The 23,071-nt window shown below is 38.3% G+C and overlaps 1 protein-coding gene across 2 annotated transcripts in view; it reads left to right on the top strand.

Annotated features, from left to right (window-relative positions):
• BTAF1 (B-TFIID TATA-box binding protein associated factor 1) overlaps window positions 1-13,066 on the top strand; it is a 45,208-nt gene extending 32,142 nt beyond the window's left edge. For both annotated transcript variants that reach the window (XM_068688115.1, XM_068688114.1), the window contains exons 22-38: window positions 859-1,012; window positions 1,104-1,213; window positions 1,527-1,728; window positions 2,258-2,406; window positions 4,607-4,759; window positions 5,402-5,523; window positions 5,764-5,931; window positions 6,115-6,192; window positions 6,276-6,405; window positions 6,985-7,126; window positions 7,286-7,416; window positions 7,873-7,998; window positions 8,351-8,503; window positions 9,115-9,326; window positions 10,559-10,718; window positions 11,022-11,192; window positions 11,479-13,066. In XM_068688115.1, the coding sequence (XP_068544216.1) occupies window positions 859-1,012; window positions 1,104-1,213; window positions 1,527-1,728; window positions 2,258-2,406; window positions 4,607-4,759; window positions 5,402-5,523; window positions 5,764-5,931; window positions 6,115-6,192; window positions 6,276-6,405; window positions 6,985-7,126; window positions 7,286-7,416; window positions 7,873-7,998; window positions 8,351-8,503; window positions 9,115-9,326; window positions 10,559-10,718; window positions 11,022-11,192; window positions 11,479-11,625 (2,508 nt within the window). In that variant the 3' untranslated portion in view covers window positions 11,626-13,066. The remainder of the gene's footprint in view (window positions 1-858; window positions 1,013-1,103; window positions 1,214-1,526; window positions 1,729-2,257; window positions 2,407-4,606; window positions 4,760-5,401; window positions 5,524-5,763; window positions 5,932-6,114; window positions 6,193-6,275; window positions 6,406-6,984; window positions 7,127-7,285; window positions 7,417-7,872; window positions 7,999-8,350; window positions 8,504-9,114; window positions 9,327-10,558; window positions 10,719-11,021; window positions 11,193-11,478) is intronic.
• Window positions 13,067-23,071: the final 10,005 nt, after the last annotated feature.

Here is a 23,071-nt window from a genome sequence, read left to right as displayed (position 1 = left end):
GGATGTACATCTGACCTCCATACCTGATGTGTTAAACCTTTTTCTGTAGCTGTTTTATTCATAGAAAACTACAAATGATCTAACGTGATCCTAATCATAACTATAATTACTGAACACCATTGTGGATTTTACTCCCAATTATTAGGGAGATTTATACCAATTTCAACTCTGAAGAGGGTGGGATCGGGAGAAGGAGTTAATAACACATCCAATATTGCTTTGGAAAATTTAGCTAATGTGTTGCTGTTCTTGGTGTCCTCCATATTGGCAATATCTGAAGTTCTGGAACTGGAACCAGTTGGAAGACTTAGAGATGAAATGGGTTTGTGTCAGCAAGAGCCACATGCCCAAATATCTAAAACTTAAATAATCTGCTATAAAAGACTTTCATTTTACCTGCATTAAAAAAAGTGAAGAAAAATATCAATTAACTTGCATGTTATAAATTCCCACTATCAAAATCAAATGCCTGTGTAACAATGGGAGCTTCCTTGAAAATAATTGTCATCCAGAAAAATCAATAGCATGGTTGTGTGTAGAATGATATTTTTGCTTTGGTTGGTTGGTTGTTGTTTTGTCTTTTTTAACCATACATAATAAAGTAGTCTTACAGTTTAGGGCCTGTGTAGCAAATGTCTGTATAACTTCTGAATGCAAAAACAATGCTTCTGAGTTTGACCTTATGTTAATAACCTGATAATGCTCCTATGTAAGCACTCTTACCAAATGAGCAAACTTAATTTTCATCATCTTCTAAGTTTGTTTAGAAAATGAAGCTTCTTTGAAGCAAACCAAAAAAATGTACTTCATTCTTAAGTGAATCTGTCCTCACTAATTTACTGAATTGTTTAATTCTAGGCTCAGAAACCATATGTTGTTCAGAGAAGAGGAGCTGAGTTTGCCTTATCTACTATAGCTAAACATTTTGGTGCTGAAATGGCAACGGGATTGCCACATCTCTGGGATGCTATGGTTGGCTCATTAAGGAACAACATTCACATAAACAATTTTGGTAACTATACTTTTGAGTTAAGCTGAGGGATTACCTAGGATGGAGACAGCATGTTAATCTGAAACTGAACGCCTTTTCTGTTTTTTAACAGACCGAAAGTCCTTGCTGGAAAAAGGAGATGCACCTGCCCAGGAGCTAGTAAACTCTTTACAGGTTTTTGAAACAACAGCAGCTTCAATGGATGTTCAGCTTCATCCTCTGGTAATCATATTCCAAAGCAGCTTTTTGAATGAAGCAGTTTAGTCTGTTCATTGCCACTGTTTTAGGCCTTCATGTCCTTCATTTTGCCTAAACTTAAATGGGGCCAGTCTAGGACAAACTTGCAAGCTGGAATAAAATTCAACTTCTCTTCTGAAAGAATTTTTCAGTTCTGAAAATTAGATCATGTGAAGGAGCCATCTTAAACATTCTTTGGGAAGCAACAGTGATTTAAAGAAACTGTTTACTTCAGAATAATTTAGTAATTTGCTAATAGCTCATGCTAACTTCTCTTTTTTCCCCACCTTCTATTCAGTTAATTCAGCACTTGCCTCATCTTTACATGTGCCTTCAACATCCCAGCACTGCAGTGAGACACATGGCTGCTCGTTGTGTAGGTGTTATGAGCAAAATAGCTACCATGGAAACAATGAATATCTTTCTAGAGCAAGTTCTACCGTGGCTGGGAGCAATAGATGACAACACCAAACAAGAAGGTGCAATTGAAGCACTTGCATGTATCCTTGCTTGAGTATTGAAAAATGCAAAAGACTCTTTTCGTTTGTATAACGTGGGGAGCAAAAGCTGTTGTCTAAAAATAATGGGAAGAGGAATTGAGGTAAAATGTCTTCCTCCTGTAGACAACAAATATAAGAAACTTATTTCCGTTGCTTTTCTTATTGATGTGGGAAAAAAAAAGTGAAGTTTTAGTGGAGACAATTCAGTATTTATTTTCCATGTTACCCTCTGAGAACAAGCTAAAGAATGAATAAAACTTAAAACCACTGAAACTGAAAAACAGTAAAGTCAATATTTAGTGCCACCAAGGTGCACTGAGGTTAGTAGTGGAATTCTACTAAATCTAACTGGGGTAGATCAGACAATTTTATTTTTTCATTTCTTTGTTCAAATCAAGTTCAAACAAATCTTGTTTCTCTGAAGTAACATATTAATGACTTGTGCCTATTGTGAGTGAAATCTGCCAGGTATGTAATGATGTCAGACAATCCTGAACTGGTAGCAACTATTCCTTAATAGCTGATCCAGGTGTAATGGAACAGCTGGATGTAGGTATTGTTCCATACATCGTTCTTCTGGTGGTTCCAGTTCTGGGTAGAATGAGTGATCAGACAGACAGCGTACGTTTCATGGCTACTCAGTGCTTTGCAACACTAATTAGACTGATGCCTCTTGAGGTAAGCTGAAGTTTTAAGTATATGGAATATGTGAACTGTTTTGTCTCCACTTTTCTACCAGCCCAAGTTTCTGGTTTGTTACATGCTGAGTAAAAATTGTCTTTATACACTTTCAGTCCATATCAAGTAACTGACAATGTATTCTTTATAATGTAAAATAAGTAAAACTGGACCCTTTATGAACAATTTTCTAAATTAATGTTAAAATAAAAAGGTATGTTTGTTGTTAATTGTCAAGAAACACATACAAACCAATACTCTGATTTAAACAGAGAAAATAAACAGCAGTAGTAGAAATAGTCTGGAGATGAGTACAGTTACTTATTCCTACCTCTTTTAAAATCAAAAGCCACAACCTACAGCTTTTGGTAGAACGCTAAATATATGATCCAGTGGTGTTTAATCAGTACAGATCTGTTTCTGTTTTTCACTCTTCCTACAAGATGCATACATCAGACACTTTTTAATACTGCACTTCAAAGACTTTAAGTCTTCCAAGTAACTTATTTTCACCACCAGATGGTAACAGAAGACAGTTCAGAATTCATTTGCATGTTTTAAACTGGAAAGAAAAAAAAAAGCCAGTTTACTTGATTTAGTATCTGTTACTATCTTGATTTTTAATGTAGTGTAATAGAACCTTAGAATCTGATAATTAGCGACCTGCCTTAAATGAAGCACTTTCCGTATGCTTAAACTAGAATGTTTAAGTTGAAAGTGAGAACAGCAAAAGCAACTGTGAAGGTGAACAATCTGACTGGCATGCTGCTGTTCATTCCAGTGCCATTCACACCAGTGCTTTTCTTCATACATTTTCTAAATACAGTCCTATGGGATACGTAGCTTTCATTTTTTTAAAGCTAGTTTAGCATTCTTTACTGAGCATCTCTTCAAAGTGTAGAATGCTTGTTTTATTATCTGCTTACATAGATATGTATGATAGTTCATGTTTTTTCTCCATAGTTAAAAACTTTGTTTTTAGAAATGCAAGACCTTATTTCAGATAATGGATAAGTAAAGGTACTACAGGTCTGATATATTGGGAGTTTATAATTTGTATTGTCATATTCATTTCTAATTGAGTAGAATACAAAAGAATTTGCAATAAATGAATTGAGAACTTACCTATGCTCAATTTTCTGTATTTTTATTCTCAATTTCATTGTTCATTCTATTGAACCAGAAACATTTTTATATCTGACTGAGAGAAGGATTATTATATAAATCGTTCATCTTAAAATATATTTGAACCATATTAACTGGCATGAGACTCGCACTTAAGACATAATTCTTTTAAAAGGGAGGGTAGGAGGAGCACTTAAAGAAGTAGGCTGTTGTCTGTGTGTATGTACTTAAATACCTTACTAGAACACTTACAGCATACGTAATCTGGGTTAGTTCCCTCTTCCTTTATTAAACACGCATATGGTGGAATTACTTGACAGACCTGAGGTATCCTTCTCAGCCCCGAGCTCTCCCTAATCAATAGTGACTTGAGTTTTCACATTTCACATTCCTCAAAGTGGAGGTGGCCCAGGAAACTGGGATTAGAGATGTGCTGATGAACACATCAATGCCTCTTTTGATACTGTATTATTAACAAGAAAGAATGTCTGTTGAGCATACTTGCTATCCACAGATACTTTCTTTGGGCTTCTGGCCTGGTATGGGAAATACCTAGGAAGTCATGGTCTGCTGCTATGAAGCTGGGGGGGCTTAGAACTTTCTTTTTTCTTCGTTGTTTTCATTTGTCCTACAGACTTCAGCGTGTAAATATAATCCCACTAAGATCTGTAGGAGAAATGCATCTAACTTTGGATGGTAGCTTGTGGCTAAGGAGAAGTAGGTGTCAAAAGATTCTCCAGCCAGAGAAACTGCCTGGTTAGAGGAACAATAGCTCAGCCATTGTAAAGTCTTACAAGCATGACCAGGATATCCCCTCTTCTTCGCAAGTTTATATAAGCTTTTCATCATGCCCATTGGAGCACAATTTGTGCTGTGCCTCATACAACTCTGGATGAGTTGATCTGCAAGGAATCAAACAGGTATAGCACAGAATATGGATTTATACAGTTAAGAAGATTGCATATCTTTGCTACCTATTTAAAATATCTAAGCTTGGATGAGGTTTTATTTCTTATCTATGTGAGAATTAAGTATTGTAGCCCTAACATTGCTGCTTTAAAAAAAACTATTTTAGGCTGGTATACCAGATCCACCAAACATGTCTGAAGAATTAATACGAATGAAAGCTAAGGAACGCCACTTTCTGGAACAATTACTGGATGGAAAAAAACTGGAAAACTATAAAATTCCAGTACCAATCAAAGCAGAGCTCAGAAAATACCAGCAGGTAACAGCTTATATTTATATTTTAAAATAATAGTAAGTTCTGATCTGATGGGGTTTTATGGAAGGGTAGGAGTCATTTGGGCGTTGGGCATTTTGCTTGGGGATGTTCATTGTTTTTGTCTGTTTTGTTTGTTCTTTATCATCTGAACAATGTGCATATTAGACTCTTGGGTAAGGAAGACCAACTAAGAAACACATTCAATTTTATTTCTTCAATTATTTGTTTCCCCTTTTGATTCTCTTAATTTTTCTCAAGGAATAGCCAATGGGCTCTGCCTTACTTAGGTTGCCTGCGGTAGCTCACCACTGCAAAGCCAGGCCTCCTTGTTCTGTTTGGCCTTTTATGTTTCTACCTTCATTCTCTGATTTGAGTGAATGGGATGTAGCATATGCATCTATGAGGATCCTTGGTTGTGGTGGTGGTGGTTGTTGTTGTTTTTGTTTTTCAGAACTTACAGACTCCGGTGCAACACCCAGTTGTACTTTAGGAGTTTGTATTTATATATGAAGGATGTAGGGTAGGGAAATGACTCATAACTTGGCAGTAACAGAAGATAGAACACGCTGCTGTTTGAAGTGAAGTTCAGCTAGCCAAAAGAGTTACTTTTTAATTCTGAGTCACTTCTTTATTTTCTGATTTCAGGATGGAGTTAACTGGTTGGCGTTTCTCAATAAATACAAACTTCATGGAATTCTTTGTGATGATATGGGCTTAGGAAAAACTTTACAGTCCATTTGTATTCTAGCAGGGGATCATTGCCTCAGGTAAGCTTAAGTGAATGTTCTATCTTAAGGATTTCAACAGCAGTTTTTATCTATGGTTATGATTCTGGACATGGTCCTGGGCAAACAGGTGTAGGTGGCCCGCTTTGAGCAGGGGGATTGGAGCAGATGACCTCTGGAGGTCCAGTCCAGCCTCAGCTATTTTGTGACCACCACCCCAATGACAACTACAGAAAACAAACACCAAAACAAACACACGCTTTGGTTTTGATATTCTTAAAGGGCTCAAGAGTATGCAAGAACAAAACTGGTGGACAGTGTTCCTCTTCCCTCCTTGGTGGTGTGTCCTCCTACACTCACGGGACACTGGGTGGATGAAGTGGGAAAGTTTTGCTCCAAGGAATATCTTAATCCTTTGCACTATACAGGACCTCCTACTGAAAGAGCAAGGTAAGGCATTTTGCACTTTGCAGTTATGACTTAGGCAGAGTAAAATATCACAGTTTTGTAATTCACTTTACAACTGAAGCATAGTTTGTGGACATAGTACAACTTGTGACAATACTTTTAAAGGCTGCAGTATAAGATATATGTAAGGAACACTTCAGTTATGACTTTCTCTTTTGTGTTAAGATTGCAACACCAGGTGAAAAGACACAATCTCATAGTAGCTTCATACGATGTTGTGAGAAACGACATTGATTTCTTCAGGTAAGAATTGGTTGGTTTTCTGAGGTTTTTAATAGATTAAAACTTTTATCTATGCTACTTAAGTCTATGTTCTTATTTTCTAGAAATATTAAGTTTAATTACTGCATTCTTGATGAAGGCCATGTAATAAAAAATGGAAAAACAAAACTATCAAAAGCAGTAAAACAGCTGACTGCCAATTACAGGATAATTCTTTCTGGGACACCAATCCAGGTAACTGCTATCCTTTTTTTCTACGGAGCTGGGTGAACAAGAAAGCTAGGGAGCTAGGAACAAGAAAGAGGATCTATTTTGCATTGTTTTATTGTGCTGCTGATCAGAGTTTTCCAGTTCCAAGTAAACATTGTAAAATAAACTTTTAATTACTAACTGTTTGAAACTCAATCTTTTTCCTTTCCCAGTATGCCCATATACTGGGATGAATGGGTGCAGGATCCATGGTATTGTTTGCAACAAGACTACCACTTTTTAAGTACTAGGCACGATTTGTCTCTGGAGAATCTGTCCCATCCAGGATTAAGACCACTGGCAACCCAGGAGGGTTTTGTTGCCCAGAAGAATTCAGGGTGTGGCTTAAGACATCAGACACAGTAGAAAGTCCATTTAGGTGTTAAAGAGTATGTGATTTGGGCTGATGAAAAATACCCCAGGTTTTAAGCAGTTCAAAATTGTGTTGAGATGTTACATTTGTAATCTTCTAGCAGTGTTAAATATTTATCGAAATGTTCCTGATAATTTGGAACAATTCATTACGTTTGAAAATAATTTAACAAATGTTTCTTTTATGTTCAGAACAACGTCTTAGAGTTGTGGTCATTGTTTGACTTCCTTATGCCAGGATTTTTGGGTACTGAACGCCAATTTGCAGCTCGTTATGGCAAACCAATATTGGCAAGTAGAGATGCCCGAAGCTCGAGTCGTGAACAAGAGGCTGGTAAGGATCAAATATTAAATCCTGGTTTTCTTGTATTTGTAAATGAGTACTGCTAACAAAAAGAGAAAGTGTAGCCAGTTTCAACAAAAGGGTTTATTTAGTGCTGAATGTTTGGAAGTATTTTCTACAATACTTACTGCTGCTGTTTCCTTCACTTAGGGGTTCTTGCAATGGAAGCACTGCACCGCCAAGTTCTGCCATTCCTGCTAAGGAGAATGAAAGAGGATGTTCTGCAAGATCTTCCACCCAAAATTATTCAAGATTATTACTGTATTCTCAGTCCTTTACAGGTATGTTTAAAAAGTGGTTGGAAGCCTAGCATTTTTTTTTTTAGCACGGATACAAGACCAGAAGGGAACTGCTTGCAGTTCTGTATTCCTGTGTCAGTTGGATACCGCATCTGACGTTTATCTTGTGCTACAATACTAAGACATTTTTCTAGTAGCACGTGCTTAAAACTATGTTCTGTCCAGTAGAGTATTTCTTAATTTCTGTCTAATTCTACAAGAACAATTTACAGGCATCTGTAGATTTTCTTAACAAATACCTTCCAAGTTGAAAGAAACTAACTTATAAGTGATTACACTGTTAATGTTTATATGCAAAGCAAGATCAACTAGCTTTCTGGTTTTCTGCAAATTCATGACCTGAACTTGAAATTAAATTTGAAAACCAATTGTTCATCTTATTTCTCTCGGGGAGGGGGAAATGCATACTTATTCTTCTGTCTGGGGTGTGGTTTACAGGTTCAGCTTTACGAAGACTTTGCCAAGTCCCGTGCCAAATGTGATATTGATGAAACAGTTTCTTCAATTTCAATGAGTGAAGAAACTGAAAAACCAAAGCTTAAGGCTACAGGCCATGTATTTCAGGTACATTTTACTTGAATATTTGTGACTAACTCGTTCACTTATTTATGGTAATTATATTTCTGTGTTTAACTAAAACTGACAATGATAATAGTTAACTTAAACAACTGTGGCCATACAGTCTAATAAAAATATTTATAATTTGGGATTAGTTTGCCTCAGTAGTGATATATAGCTATTATGCTTAAATTATGTATTAATGTCTTAACAGGTTTTCTTAATTTAAAGGTGTGACTTCAATTGAATGAAAATATACCTTAAAGTCTAACTTGTGGAATGTGGCGAAGTAGCTTCAATACTTACCTGTAATTATATTGTTGCTAACAGTTTCTTATTATTCCTTTAATAATCAAAGGCATTGCAATATTTACGAAAGCTATGCAACCATCCAGCACTAGTGCTAACAACCCAGCATCCAGAATATAAAAGAATTACAGATCAACTTGCAGCTCATAATTCATCCCTTCGAGATATCCAACATGCACCTAAGTTGTCTGCTTTAAAACAAGTAAGTAGACTTCTACATTGTGCCTTAATAGGTCTCTATTGATGTTACGGCTTGCTGTTTTAAGATTCCACCAAATTGAAAACTGATAAAAACATGAGTTAAGTAGCAGATGAAATAAAGTACAAGGATTTCCTTTAAGGTTTATGCCCTATTTTGCTGTTTAGCCATGGAAACTTCAAATGAGAAGTAGAATAGAAAGGGCAAACTTGTTTCAAAGCAATGAGGTTTACGTAGTATTTGCTGCCTTGTCAGAAACCGTACTTTTATTCTGCTTCTTTCTGCAATGTGAGAGCAAGGAGTAACATTTTTCTCCTACTTATTATACAGGAGACTATTAACTTGACTAAATTAGATGATGTTAAAGACTTTAATTTTCTTCATTTTGTTTTATTTACAGTAGAATTCATATTCTGACAACTCTTGAAAATTTGTCATAGTCTGACTCCACAGTCCAACTGTCCCCTATGTCATTTGAGTGGCTGTCATTTACAGACTTCTTTCTGTAATTGACTGGGTTTCTCTTCTACTTTTGGTAGTCCATCCATGCCAATATTTACATGGGATTTACTGTTACTTTGACATACCTTAATTTAATGCTCTTTTACTTAAAGCTGCTGCTAGACTGTGGTTTGGGGAATGGTGGATCTTCAGAGAGTGGTACAGAAGCTGTTGTGGCCCAGCACAGAATACTTATCTTCTGTCAACTTAAGAGCATGCTGGATATAGTGGAGCATGACCTTCTCAGACCGCAGTTACCTTCAGTTACTTATTTACGACTAGATGGTAGCATACCTGCTGGCCAGAGGCATTCCATTGTTTCACGGTAAGCATGTGTGTTTATGACCAATAGAAGGACAATTGCAATGAGTTACATTGTTTGTGGAACAAAGCTGTTCTTGCCCGTGGGACCTTTTCTATATATAGAAATACTGAAGTTTAGCATGCCTGTGACTGATTTTGTATTGTACTGTCAGGTCATCACTGCCTAATTTACTTAATAAATAAATAAGTACAGCACTTCCACAAGTGAAAGCCTATGTTAATAGCAAGAGACTGCAACACAACTGAAGTATTGCCTATTTTGGATGACTTTTAAAAACAAATCTTGAAGTTGAATCTGGTAAAGAATTAAAACACATCTTCGCTATGCACATTAACTGAAATTTTTCCCCAAAATTTCCATTCGTTTAATATGTATAGCGAAGATGTGGTTTAAGGACATGGTTTAGTGGGTAATGGTGGTTGGGGAACAGTTGGACCAGGTGATCTTGGAGGTCTTTCCCAACCTTAATGATTCTATCTGCTCTTCCTCTATTACTTCAGTAGTAAAGACATAACCAAAGTGAAGGCAAAACAGGAGTATGTGGGGTATACTTGTGACAAGTGGTATATGAAGAGGTCTATATTAAAAACAAATGCATTAACTTGTGAAGCACCTCGGTGTTCTGTGTTATCATTTGTGTATATCATGCTGATCCTGGAAATGATTACAGTTTCGTTTTTACAGTCTTTTGCTCTTGGAGACCTTTTTTGTCTCTGTAAACCTTGGTTAAACCAGAGGATCTTAACTGTAAGATAATCTACTCCTTGTTGGAGGAAGAGCCCTAAGAGACTTGGTATATGGGAACATTAGAGCTATTTTCTACTACATGCTTACCATGGCTCTGAAGCATATGCTTGGATCCTTAGAAGCTTGACTTTTACTGGAGTAAAAATTAGAGAAAAATCTGAGTGTGCTGCCAGAAGAAATGAGAACACTCAAGGGTCTGAGAAGGTGGGGGAGATGGCGACGATGGGTTGGTACAAAATAATGCCAGAAATATCATAGTACTTCTCTTGTTCAGATTATAACTTTTGTTGTTTTTGACCACTAAACCTGTCAGCTTTTTTTATTTAGAACGTAATTAGTAATCAGCTACTTAATATTTTTGTACTTCTTACTCAGTATTAGATCAGCTACCACTGAATACAAAGGAACCTTAAGCAGATGAGGTTTGTGATTCCATTATCTAATTAATTAATTATACCATGCTTAACTTTATTTTTTATATACAGGTTTAATAATGACCCATCTATTGATGTTCTGTTGCTCACCACTCATGTTGGTGGATTGGGACTTAACTTGACAGGGGCAGATACAGTAGTGTTTGTGGAACATGACTGGAACCCAATGAGAGACCTGCAAGCCATGGACCGCGCACACCGAATTGGGCAGGTAAACAACTCATAACTTCCCATACACTTTCTCTTACCGAACCCTTCTTTCTTCAGATTTGGATAAGGTTGTAGCATATAACACAAGTGATCTCTGGTGGTTTCAACCTAGCTAAATGCTCCCACTGACATAGCTTCATACTCATTCTTTTTGCCTAACATCAGTCAAAATTGAAAGTACAATTACTGAAGGGTAAATCTAAGCCAAGCTGCTTCCAGGCCATCTGTGACAAATAGATAAAAAAGGTTATGCTTTCTTGAATACCCAAGATACTATTTTTTTACCTTGTTTTTCCCCTTTCAGAAACGCGTTGTTAATGTATATCGCCTGATAACCAGGGGAACTCTGGAGGAGAAGATTATGGGTCTCCAGAAGTTCAAAATGAATATTGCAAATACAGTAATCAGCCAAGAAAACGCAAGCCTACAGAGCATGGGAACAGAACAGCTTCTTGATCTGTTCACTCTTGACAAGGTAAAGAGCCGTTTTCACAAATAGCTACCAAAACTAGAGAATGCTGAGGGAAAAGGTTTGCTTTGAAATATGAACGTTAACCAAATGAATACCTGAAATAGAATAATGAATAGAAATTAGCTCTCTGAAAAACAGGAGTAAGGGAGGTGTAATGTTCCCAATCAGACTTAAATAATTTTGTAGGAATTACTTATAAAGGGAAAATTAGGAATATATGGTCACAATCAGTAAATGTTTCTGAAAAAAATCTTCTCTATATTGATATTGGTGGTTTTTTTTTTTGAAGGATGGAAAAACTGAAAAAGCTGATACCTCTACCTCTTCGGGGAAAGCATCAATGAAATCAGTACTCGAAAACCTTGGAGAACTATGGGATCAAGAACAGTATGATACTGAATACAGTCTTGAAAACTTTATGCATTCGTTAAAGTAACCATCATATATTTGTAATACAACTGCTGCTAGTTCACGTATTTTTTCTGCTGATATTCAGCAAACTTCAAAGCATATATAGTGAACCTTTAGCTTAATGTGTAAATAGATTTATTGAAAGAATTTTCAAAAGACTGGCACTGACTAGTGTCACCTGTTTCACTGGGGAGTTATTCTGTCTTAAACATTTGCACTGTATAAAAGAACTTTAAATGTAAACATTGCAAGGTGGTTTGAATTTTACTTGTTCTGAATGGCTGCAAATTCTTACTTGGTAGAAGAATAAAACAAAGCAGGTTTTTACATACGTTAACAAACGTTACTTCTGTTTGATGTAAGTCACCATTTTTTCTTTCTGTATCTGTAACAGTTCTGTACAGTTGTTTCAAGTGAGTACTTCAGGTTGTTCAGTGTACATTTTTCTTTTAAACACAACTTGCTTTTATGATGTATTAAAAAATGTTTCAACTTAAACTTTCATTCAGATCATTTCAGGACTTGTATCACCAGAGGCAAAGCCCAGAAGCCTTGAAAGTATTAAGTAATTGAATGGCACTAGGTATGTGCACCCACCTTTGTATATTGATTATAAATACACTCTTCAGTCTTTTGACACCATCTTGAGAGAACAGCTGACTTGAACTTTTTACTGTAATGAGCTATACTAAATACAGGTAATGGTCTATTTGAGGCCCTATTTGCATCCTGTTAGCAGGGGTGTACTTTTTTAATTTATCTATAAGGCTAGAATATAGCCACTTTGAGAGATGCACGTATTCAGTATGTTTCAATCCTATATATTTTTTTGTAACTAAAAAGAAATTAAATATACAAACATTTTCCAGAAGTAGATTTTACACTGTCTAGGATTCTAAAATCCATGCTAAAGTGATGACTGTTTACTAAACTGATGCATGATTTAAAGCTTCTTACAGGAATAGGGCAGATTTTTTTCTTTAGGAAAACATATACATAGAAATATCTACATTCAGTTTGAGGGAATTGAGTAGTTAAAATCATGTAATAAAGATAGTAAGAGACTTATAGCAGTGAGTGAAAATAATATGGCTGTATGTTAAGCAGCTTTTTATAAAAGGGAGGCAGTAGCAAAAGTGTATTTCTAGATGTGCATATGTACCAATATATGCACTTTTATAAATATTTAATTATAGATAACTTACAGCAGTTGTCTGAATACATAGACTATATGTATAAATATAAAACCTAAGGTTTGTAGCTTGCTGTGTGCTTAAGCATCAGAGCTTAAAAACCACCAGAGACCTCAACTATGTAAAATAAGATTGTTTTAAAACAATATATATAAATCAAAATTGTTCTGCAGCATTGGAGATGAATTAAATGTCACATTTCAGTAGTTATGAACTGCCATACTGTAACTAAATTAGCATTCCATGAAAATAAAACTAGGAATATATAACTTGTATGTTGTGTATGTGCATGTTTAGGGTTTTGTTTCTGTACAGATGACTTTTTCATTGTAGCCGAAGAGGCGTTTTAATGCTTTTGGAAATTATGGCATTACATTAGTTTATTTTAACAGTGTGCTACCTTCATAAAATATTTCTGTTGTGCTTTCAACTCTAATTATCCAAGGAGGAGAAACAGGATGGGGGTTGGTTTTCTATAAGCAGAGAAATTATAATGCTTGAATACTTGGTACTTTAAGATAACATGGTACAATAATGTCATCATATTGCCGAGAAATAATAAGGCTAACTCTTGTTTAGTCATAAAACATTGCATGTTTTTCTTCAAGACTTTTATTAGTTAGTTTAGTAGTAAACAGTTGGGTTCCCGCAGTGTTCTTGTTGTAGAAGAAATATACAGCAAAGGACTACTTTACACTAGTTATTTATCACATTGAGGTTGCTATGCAACCATACTACTCAGTGATAGCTCTCTTGGTTATGACATTAAAAAGACATCTGGAAAACTGGGGTGGGGAGAAACAGGGGAAAACGCAAACTGTTTCAGGATTGTGTATGTACTTATGGACCTTACGTGCTCCATGAATTAACATTTTCAAAATGGAAACTAGCAGGAACAGAGCACAAACTACATGTAAAAAACATTTTTAGTTACCTGAATACTAATTTGAGCTTATCTATGCTTTCCAAGCAAGCATATCATTTACCATGCTCTGGTTGGCACTGCAGAGGGTTCACAATGTACAAACTGGATTCATTTCCAATAAAATGAAAGAAAGAAGTCTGCTTTTGGGATGCCTCTAACTGCACTCTGCCTGTTAAAGGGGTATTCAGTAAGGCTACACTACACCTACACTGAAATAAAAGCTTTAAAGATGTCAGCTTCTTACCACCAAACAGATGCAGAATGGCTTGGGCTGGAAGAGACCTTAAAGCCCCTACAGTTCCACACCACCTGGGCAGGGACACCTCCCACCCCATCCAGCCTGGCCTTGAACACTGCCAGGGGTGGGGCATCCATAGCTTCTCTGGTCAACCTGTTCCAGTGCCTCACCACTTTCTGAATAAAGAACTTTAAACTGAAAGTGGGTAGATTTAGATAAGGTATTTTAAGTAATTACGCCTTGTCCTACCACTACCCCCTGACAAAGAATCCATCCCCAGCTTTTCCATAGGCCCCTTCTAGGTACTGGAAGGCTGCTATATGGTGTCCCCAGGGCCTCCTCTTCTCCAGGCTGAACAACCCCAACTCCCTCAGTCTGTCTTCATAGAAGTTGTGCTCCAGCCCTCTGATTATCTTTATCACCCTCTTCTGGGCTCACTCCAACAGGCCCACGTCCTCCTTCTGTTGGGGGAGACCTCCTGGTTGTAGTACTCTAGTTGAGGCCTCATGAGAGCAGAATAGAGAGGGAGAATCACCTTCCTCAGCCTGCTAGCTACACTTCTTTTGACGGAACCTGGGATGGAACTGGCTTTCTGGACTGCAAGCATGTATTGACAGCCCACATTCAGTTTTTCATCTACCAATACCTCGAAGTCAAATCCTTCTCCACAGGGCTGCTCTCAATCTACTCATTGCCCAGCCTGTAAACATGTTTGGGATTGCCCTGCCCCAGGTGCAGGGCCTTGCACTTGGCCTTGCTGAATTTCACAAGATTCACATAAGCCCACCTCTCAAGCCTGTCAAGGCCCCTCTGGATGGCATTCCTCATCTTCAGCATGTTGACTGCACCACTCAGCTTGGTGTTGTCCACAAAGTTGCTGAGGGCACACTCAATGCTACTGCCCACCTCACAAAAGACGTTAAGTAACACCAGTCTGACTACAGGCCCCTGGGGGTCACCACTCACCACTGGCCTCCACCTGGACTTCTAAGTTCTAATTCAATTTGAAGTAAGGCGACTTAACCCATGTAAGGAAAGATAGAAAGCTTCCAAGATGGAAATACATACAAATGACTTGATTAACTCGCTTAAGAACTGCAAATTATGTAAATATAAGTAGGCATCAGTGTTAAACAGAGCTTTGGCATAAGGCAAGTTTTCAGGAGTTTATGGACCATAGCAATAACTGACTTGGCTGGTAATAAATTACTTTGTAGTCAAAAATTTGGAAGTTGTTTTTTTCTTTAAATCAAGCAAGGAGATTGTTTATACTAAATATTAGTTCATATCTTAAATCTTGTTTCAGTGATTTACTTCAAGGTCAGCTCTCTACATCTAAACACTCTTATGGAAACAATTCATCAGAATCCTTCCAGTGACCCTAGTAGCAGGACCTTTGAATTTCTGTCAGAAACTCTATTAGTTGGCTTCAGGCCCCCAGCATGGGCTCTTCTCCATAGGCTGCAGCTCTGGCCTGGAGCCTACTCCTGCACGGGCTCTCCACGGGCCTCCTTCAAGCCACATCTACCTGCTGCACGTTGGGCGTGGGGCAGCTCCCAGGCTCTCCTGCTACCAAAACCTTGCCCAATAAATGATCATTTCATGAGCATTTTCCTCAGAGCTTTACCTTGACGCAAAACAATCAAAATCTTAGGAATATCTTTCTGTTAAATTTCTCTTCAGTAGAATTTCGATTTTCTAAAGATAAATGTTTCAGTATTACGATAAGCATTCTGATAGCTTAAATACTGTGATAAGTTGTTCCAGTTTGGATACTTACAACTGTTCAGTCACAATAGTCCTATGCGAAGAGAAAGTTATGAACTGTAGCTGTCCTTGTTCAGGGTCAGAAAAAGATTCTTCCAAAGCACGAATGCTTCAAACTCATTTTTACACCAAAAGCATGATGATCTATAATGAAAGCCACAAATGCATACACTTCCAGCTCCTACTACAAAGAGCTGTAATTTAATTACACACAACTGGGCATTTATTTGCAAGGCATAGTACAAGAACCTTGAAATTGTTAGTTTTCACATTTTTATTCCTCTTGCCACCACAAAAAAAAAATCACAACAAAAGGTTTAAAAAATATACTTTCTACTTCTTGTACGCAAAGGGATCCAAACTTGCAACTTGACATCTCAGTTAAAATTGTACCCAGTCAGCAGTGCTTTTGCATAAACTAGCACATGTGAACATCAGCATATTGAACGCTTAGAAGTCTTTTGCTTCACCTATTGGTACAGTGATGTGAAGTATTTTATAGATCCAGTACTTACAACTTAAATGAATTTTTAAGAATCATAGAATCATTACAGTTGGAAAAAAAACTCCAATATCATCTGGTCCAACCATCACGCTACCGCCACTGTCTCCCACTAAACCATGTCCCTAAGCACCAAGTCCAACCCTTCCTTGAACATCCCCAGGGATGGTGATGCCACCATTTCCCCAGGCAACCTGTTCCAGTGCCTGGCTGCTCTTTCTGAGAAGAAATGTCTCCTCATTTCCAACCTAAACCTCCCCTGGTGCAACTTGAGGCCATTCCCTCTAGTCCTATCGCTAGTAACCTGTGAGAAGAGGCTGACTCCCAGCCCTCCACAACTTCCTTTCAGGAAGTTGTAGAGAGCACTGAGGACTCCTTTGAGTCTCCTCCAGACTAAAAACCCCAGTTCCCTCAGCTGCTCCTCACAGGAGCCTTGAGGAGTTCCAGGCCCTTCACCAGCTTGGTAGCCCTTCTCTGGGCATGCTTCAGAGCCTCCATATCCTTCTTGTAGTGAGGGGCCCAAAGCTGAACACAGCACTTGAGGTGAGGTCTCACCAGAGCAGAGTACAGGGGGATGATCACCTCCCTAGTCCTGCTGGCTACACTATTCCTGATACAAGCCAGGATGCCATTGGCCCTCTTGGCCATCTGGGCACACTGCTGGCTCATGTTCAGGCAAGTGAAGTGCATTATACCTCACAAAGTACAATTTCAGTAAAACAGAAGTCTATCAGAACTGGTTGGAAGCAGTTAAGACTATGAGGCCCATCACTTAAGACTGAAGTCTTTTTGAATGATAATTTGTTAATTTTCATGGCAGTACGAATAAAAATAGTTTTCTGACACTTCATTGCAGGAAACTAAATTGTAAAGACTTGTCTTTCCACTGCTTTCATAGAGGAAGACCAAGGTACAATGAATACTATCACTTCATCTCACAACAGATTTATAAAGAAAGTGAGATACTCAGAAACTATAAAGACTGGTACCAGAAGCAGGCAGGAGCAGAAGAATCTGTCTTCAGAGGAAGGCTTGAATAATGTGCAGTAGAAGGTGTGCTAAAGTCTTAGGGCCATACTTTGTAAAATAAGAAAAAGAAATACAGACCGTATAAAGCAAGTAGGATTAAGGAGAAACTACCATAATCTCATGACTGGTGCACCACTGAGCTCATTAAAATAGACAGGAGGAATGTACAGCTGAATAGGATGAAAGACTGGTTTTCAAGATCTGAAGCTTACACATAAATGCACATCCTGAGATTCTATGGACACATAGCAGATCTGCAGCTTTAACCAACAGGGATAAGACTCAATTTTCACTGACTAAAGAGTTGCCACTTAAAATCCAGTTTAGTATCTAAATATGTACAAGACTATATGAATTCTAATACTAAACCACACCAATTATTGAATACTTTAAATGGAATAAAGGAATGGTGGAAGCAACAAATTACTCCAAGCCTGATAACACTAGGGATCTCAAACATGGATCTAGGAACTTTGTTAGGTTCTCCTCCCTTTCATCCCACCAAACCTTAAAAAGGTCATGAACTCAAAACTTGTGCTATTTTCTTAGCTCTACGTCACACAGACAGCTGGCAAAACTCAGTGTTGGGTGTCTGTCATTAATTTAGCAAGTAAACAACCAACATATACTCTTACAGATGCTGGCCTACAGTATTTTTTTTCCTGAGTAGAATTCAGATGAAGATTTGCTGAGTGCTAAGAGGAGAATTCCACATGCTAAAGGACAATATTTACTGTTCAATTTCCTTTTTGAAACGAGGGAATGAAGTAGACCCAGAGAACAGCACCTTCAAACCCATACATTCAGACTCACGTACAGAAAGTCAAGAAGTGTAGGGAGGCATGGAGCTTTGAAACAGGGAGAAAGGAAGAGTAATAGTATACTGCATCCTGCCAAAGGGTTGTCCCAGCATCATGGTAAATTGAACTAACCTGCAGCTCAGTCAGAGGCTCAGAAATAACTGAGCTATCAGAACATGCTGCCTGTGTCTCCAATATACTTTCGTTCCAGGGGCTTTTTGAGGGACAATGCTACACTGTAAATGCCTGCCAGAGATTTCCCACATCAGAGTAATTACATTTCATAGTTTATGCAGACTGGCTGCTTAGATACTCCACCAAGAAAACAGAAATACTTACCAGTATACCTGCAGCACCTGAATCAACAGGTTAGCTGTGGTATGTTTTTTTGTTACAGTTTCTATATGTTATTCTCTTTGAATAAATATTATTCTCTCCAGATACATTAACATATTCTGATTCCACTTCATAAGACTCATGTCACATTTATGGCAATTTAATTATCAATCACAGTCTGGTGTCCTAGAAGTAAAGAATTTAAGTAGCAAACTCTAACAATAAGCCAAGAGGGAGAGTTCATGCAGATGTCCAAATCTAACCGTTTTTGCAAGTTAGTAAACAGAGCTGAAAAAAAATAATTCAGTCAAATGGTCAAATATCTCTGTCATAGCCAGAGATGGAAGACGTTAAAAAGATATCAACTCATTGAAAGCAACACATTCTGATTCCTGTATCTCATCTCAATCAGAAATGCTTCATTTAAGAACAAAATCAACTTCTGACTCTATGTAAACAACTGTGGCTTTACAAAAAAGCCTAAAGCCTTTGATCTGTTTGTACATGCTGCGCACATCCCTCATGCAGTCTAGATTACAAAATGCTCCAGGACACTTGCAACTGTTCATCCTTGGTGCCTCTATCATCACTCATGAAACACAACAATTTTGTAGACCATACTGCAAGCACTGAGGTGCCATTTCCCGTTCATTTTGGAGCTTTGGTAACCTGTATTATCATAAGTAAGGTTTCTATCTGTGCATAAAGTCAAAATACTGCTCATACCCCCAATTGAAGAAAATTATCTTTACAACAGACTGCACAGAGGAGCATTGTGCACACCAACCAAACCAGTCAGTCCCTGCCCTCCAGTCTTTGTTTAGAATTAATTTAATGCTCACCCTCTTAGGCATCTTATCAATTAAATTATCAGTTAATTTGCAAGCCAGAAAGGACAGTGTGGCAGAATTCAAAGCCGATATTTCTGATTTCTCTGCTGCCCTGGTAAAAGCTGCAAGATGTGATCAGCATTTCAGGCTTCTCACAGCTGGTACAGTCAGCAGCAGTTAATTATTGTTTATAAAATGCGGAACTGTGTGTTCCTGCAGTCACAAGTTACATCCCTCTTTGGCTGTGCCTATTACTTATCAGCTGAAAATCAGGGCAATGAACAAAGCAGGAAGAGAAAAAAAAAAAAAAAAAAAAAAACAACAACAACACCATGACAGTTTACACAGGATTGTGTGCTGTCAGGGAGCGACAAGGAAGAGCAAGGGGCACGCTATGCACTCGCCATCACCCATACCTCTTGCTCAGTTTGATTTGATTTTCTAAAGATTCTTTCAAAGATTCCCCGGTCAGTGTTTTTGGCTCCAATATGCAGTACACCCACTGCCTCTGAAGCCACCACTGAAACACCAAGGAAAGAGAAACATCATAGAAGAGATTTGAAACCCCTGCCCCCAGGAGCCTGCCACTTCGTGGTCTTCCCCATTGAGCAGGAAGTGTCCCCGACCCGCAGCAGGAGGCCGGGCACAGCACCGCCAGCCAGGGGGCAGGCACTGACCAGCCTGGGGACCCCAGAGCCCATGGGGCAGGCGGCTACCAGCACCCGGCACCTGCTCAGACACCCCCAACACCCACACGAACCATCTCTGAGGCCCAGCAGCATCCACGAGGGTGCAGCAGCCAGCTTGCCTTCCTGCTTGAAGGAGTGATGAGAGAACGATAAAAGGCCTCAAAACCACCTTACACAGCCGGTCCCTGCTTGTCTTTGAAGCTTCGAGCTCTGCAGGCTCAGACGAGGGCAGGTGGCGCGAGGCGGCGCGCGGCCGTTGACAACCGTTAGCGGCCGTTAACGATCTCGAGGGCCCTTGGGCAGCATGCGCTGCCCACCCTCTAGCAGGAGCCGCCTCAGCGCTGCGCAGGGACAACCTCCGGGAGCAGCCAGCAAATGGCGGAGCTCTCCAATCCTGCAAAGCCGTTATTTTCAGTTATATCTTGTCAGTGCCTGCCTCTTGGAAGGTGAGGAGCAACCTGGATTTGGGGCTGAGCCTTGCGAGTAGAATTTTCATGCATTTGTCTACTCAAGCTCTGCACAGATAAGGAGACCCCCGCTTTTTATTACTCTGCTGCTGGTCTGCCATACGTTATGACTTGCATCTATGGAGGGGATCTATTCAAGGCTCTAAATGCGTTTTGTAATTATCAGTTGCCTTGATCAGTTTTGCTTTGGCATTTAATCAGCTACAAAAGCTATTTATTGCCACATAAACTCCTTTGCAGCAAATGTTATCCTTTAATTAATCCCTGAAAAATATTAAAGCTGATGATGTAACCTGTTTTTAGCACCACACAATTAAGCTTAGGAGAGTTTGTTGATGTTCTCCCTTTCATTCTGCTTTTAGACAGTTGCTAGCTGGTCCAGTCAAAGAGCATGTTAGGACAGGTAGCAGCAATTTCACAGCAAGGCACAGGTAACGAGTATTGACAAAATCACTGAGCTATGAGGATTATTCACAGCTGAGAAACCCGGGAGAGGAGTAAAAGTTAAACCCTAATTTAACTCCCATTAAAATGAGAAGGGCTATCTGAGCAGCATATGGCTTCAGTACTGATAGTACAGGCTCATTAAAAGATTGGAGACAGCTGCTAATTAGGAGTATTTGAAACTGAGGACACAATAACAAAAGTAGATCTCTCACATCCAGAAAATGATTCAGCTGAATATTTGCTTTGTGTGTCATTAGTTTTTGTATGTTGTCAGTTACTCTATTTGAAGCAGCTGAGAAGCATCAAGATCTGTCTATGACTAGAACAAATCAATGCCTTGAGATACCCACTACAATGATGTTTTGTAGCATGGATAGAAGGTTCTTTACAGTGTGGACGCAAACTTTTGTATTTCCACATACTCTCACCCATTCCTCCACCAGAACTGGACACTAGTTTTAAAAAAGAGTATCACAAAACAAACAAAATGTTAGGCATTGCGTTCTCAAAATTCTCTGGCAATTTTTAGCAATATGAGAACTGGAAACACAGCAGGAAATTTAGGTTATCTTGCATAAACGTGGAGATCCCAGTAGAGAGAGTTATGGAAGAGGTGGGATGGAGAAGAAACAATCCCCTAAATATTTGGAAGTTGGCAACCATAAATTCTACCACATTGTTTGCCATGAATGACTGATTAAAACTGTTGTGGAATTGCCTGCTTGGAAACAGGATGTCAAGAAAGAAGGTATTTTTGTGTACTTACCCTGCTTTGTAGGAAAAGCTGTTGGGATCGTGCAGTCAGTTCTCTTCAGACCTACAGCAAATATTTCATAAAGCGTGAATGGTATTTTAGGAAGGATATTTTAGGAATTTAGGAATGATATTGGTGCAGGGTATAGACTTTGTAGTTAAGGTAGTATAAATGTGATATACCATACAAAGTATAGGAAGAAGAAGAAAAAAATGTAACAAACTTCCCAATGAGCAATTAAAGTTTCAAAAGCAAATCCTGAAAGAAAGAGAAATCTCTTGTGTTTGGAAAGTGGGAAAAGAAAAAGGAAAAAGTGAAAAAGGATGTTGCCTCTTGTGTCTTTTACTTCTTTTGCTTCTTATTTTTCCTCATTATTTGATTAAAAAAAAAAATCAACCTTGCTCTAATGGTAGCTTACAGCTGCTAGGGAATTTACATCTCCTGTGGCAGGTGTTAATCATAGTGAGACTAAAGAGCAGTTCCACTTCAGTGACTTCAGTCAGTGTGTTAGTAGGTGGTAGCACAGTAAGATCTCAAATTATAAGAGATTATGTTTTCAGAGATGTGATGAAAACTCCAACCCAATAATTACATTTTCTAAAGTAGTCTATGTATGCTACATTACAGCTGGAGGCATTCTACATTGCCTAAATGATGAGTACTTGCAGTCAGTCTGAGTTTCTGAAATGTAAGTAGGGAAAAAAATGAATTAGGTGGATCCTGTTAAAATAAAACTTTGGAAGCTAGAAAGGCTAAAGCTTGGTGTCCTAGGAGGAGGTGTAGTGAGACGATGCAGTGATAGGTGGCACAATTGTCAGCTTTCTGTATTGAGGGGGAATAGAGGGAACAATACAAGGCTTAGGAAAAGCAGGTCTTCCCAAAGATGAGCTCAGCAAGAATTCAGTTTCTTTGGTCCCAGGATCAAAAACACAGATAGCTTTACACCATACAGTAGCACCCTGGTATATGTAGTCCCTAGCTCATTAAAATGGAAAGAATAAGGAAAAAGAAAAAGCTTGCAGTGGGATTTCAGAATCCACTAGGAGTTAAAGTAGGTAACCAAGTTTTTCAGTCCTAGTTAAAGATATAGCTTGGTCCCTCACCAAGCACTACTTCAACTCTGTTGTTTTTGTTTGTTTGTTTGTTTGTTTTGTTTTTCTGGTGTTTTCTGGGCATCTAATTTCTATGTTCTCACAGGCCTGTAATTTTTCTTTTCTGAGCATTTTTGTCTCATGTGAGCTAAAGCTGAGCTCAGAAGAAAAGGCTACATTTATTATATGCAGTATAATATAAAATAATTAGCATAATACATATGCAATGGTTACCTACAGATGTTTTTAAAATCTTCTCTTGACCTTCTAGTGGATACAGAAACAAGACAAACAGAAGGGAGTTTGTTTCCCCCAAATTACATCATTTGAATTTCTATTAAGCTGCTTTTCAGTCTAAATTAAGAATGTCCCTATTGTTTCACAAAGATGACAGCATCCTGCC

The sequence above is a fragment of the Anas acuta genome, chromosome 7, assembly GCF_963932015.1.
Source record: "Anas acuta chromosome 7, bAnaAcu1.1, whole genome shotgun sequence".
NCBI classification, from domain to species: Eukaryota; Metazoa; Chordata; class Aves; order Anseriformes; family Anatidae; genus Anas; species Anas acuta.
The sequence above is the reverse complement of the archived record's forward strand: the minus strand, read 5'-3'. Positions and strand labels throughout refer to the sequence as shown.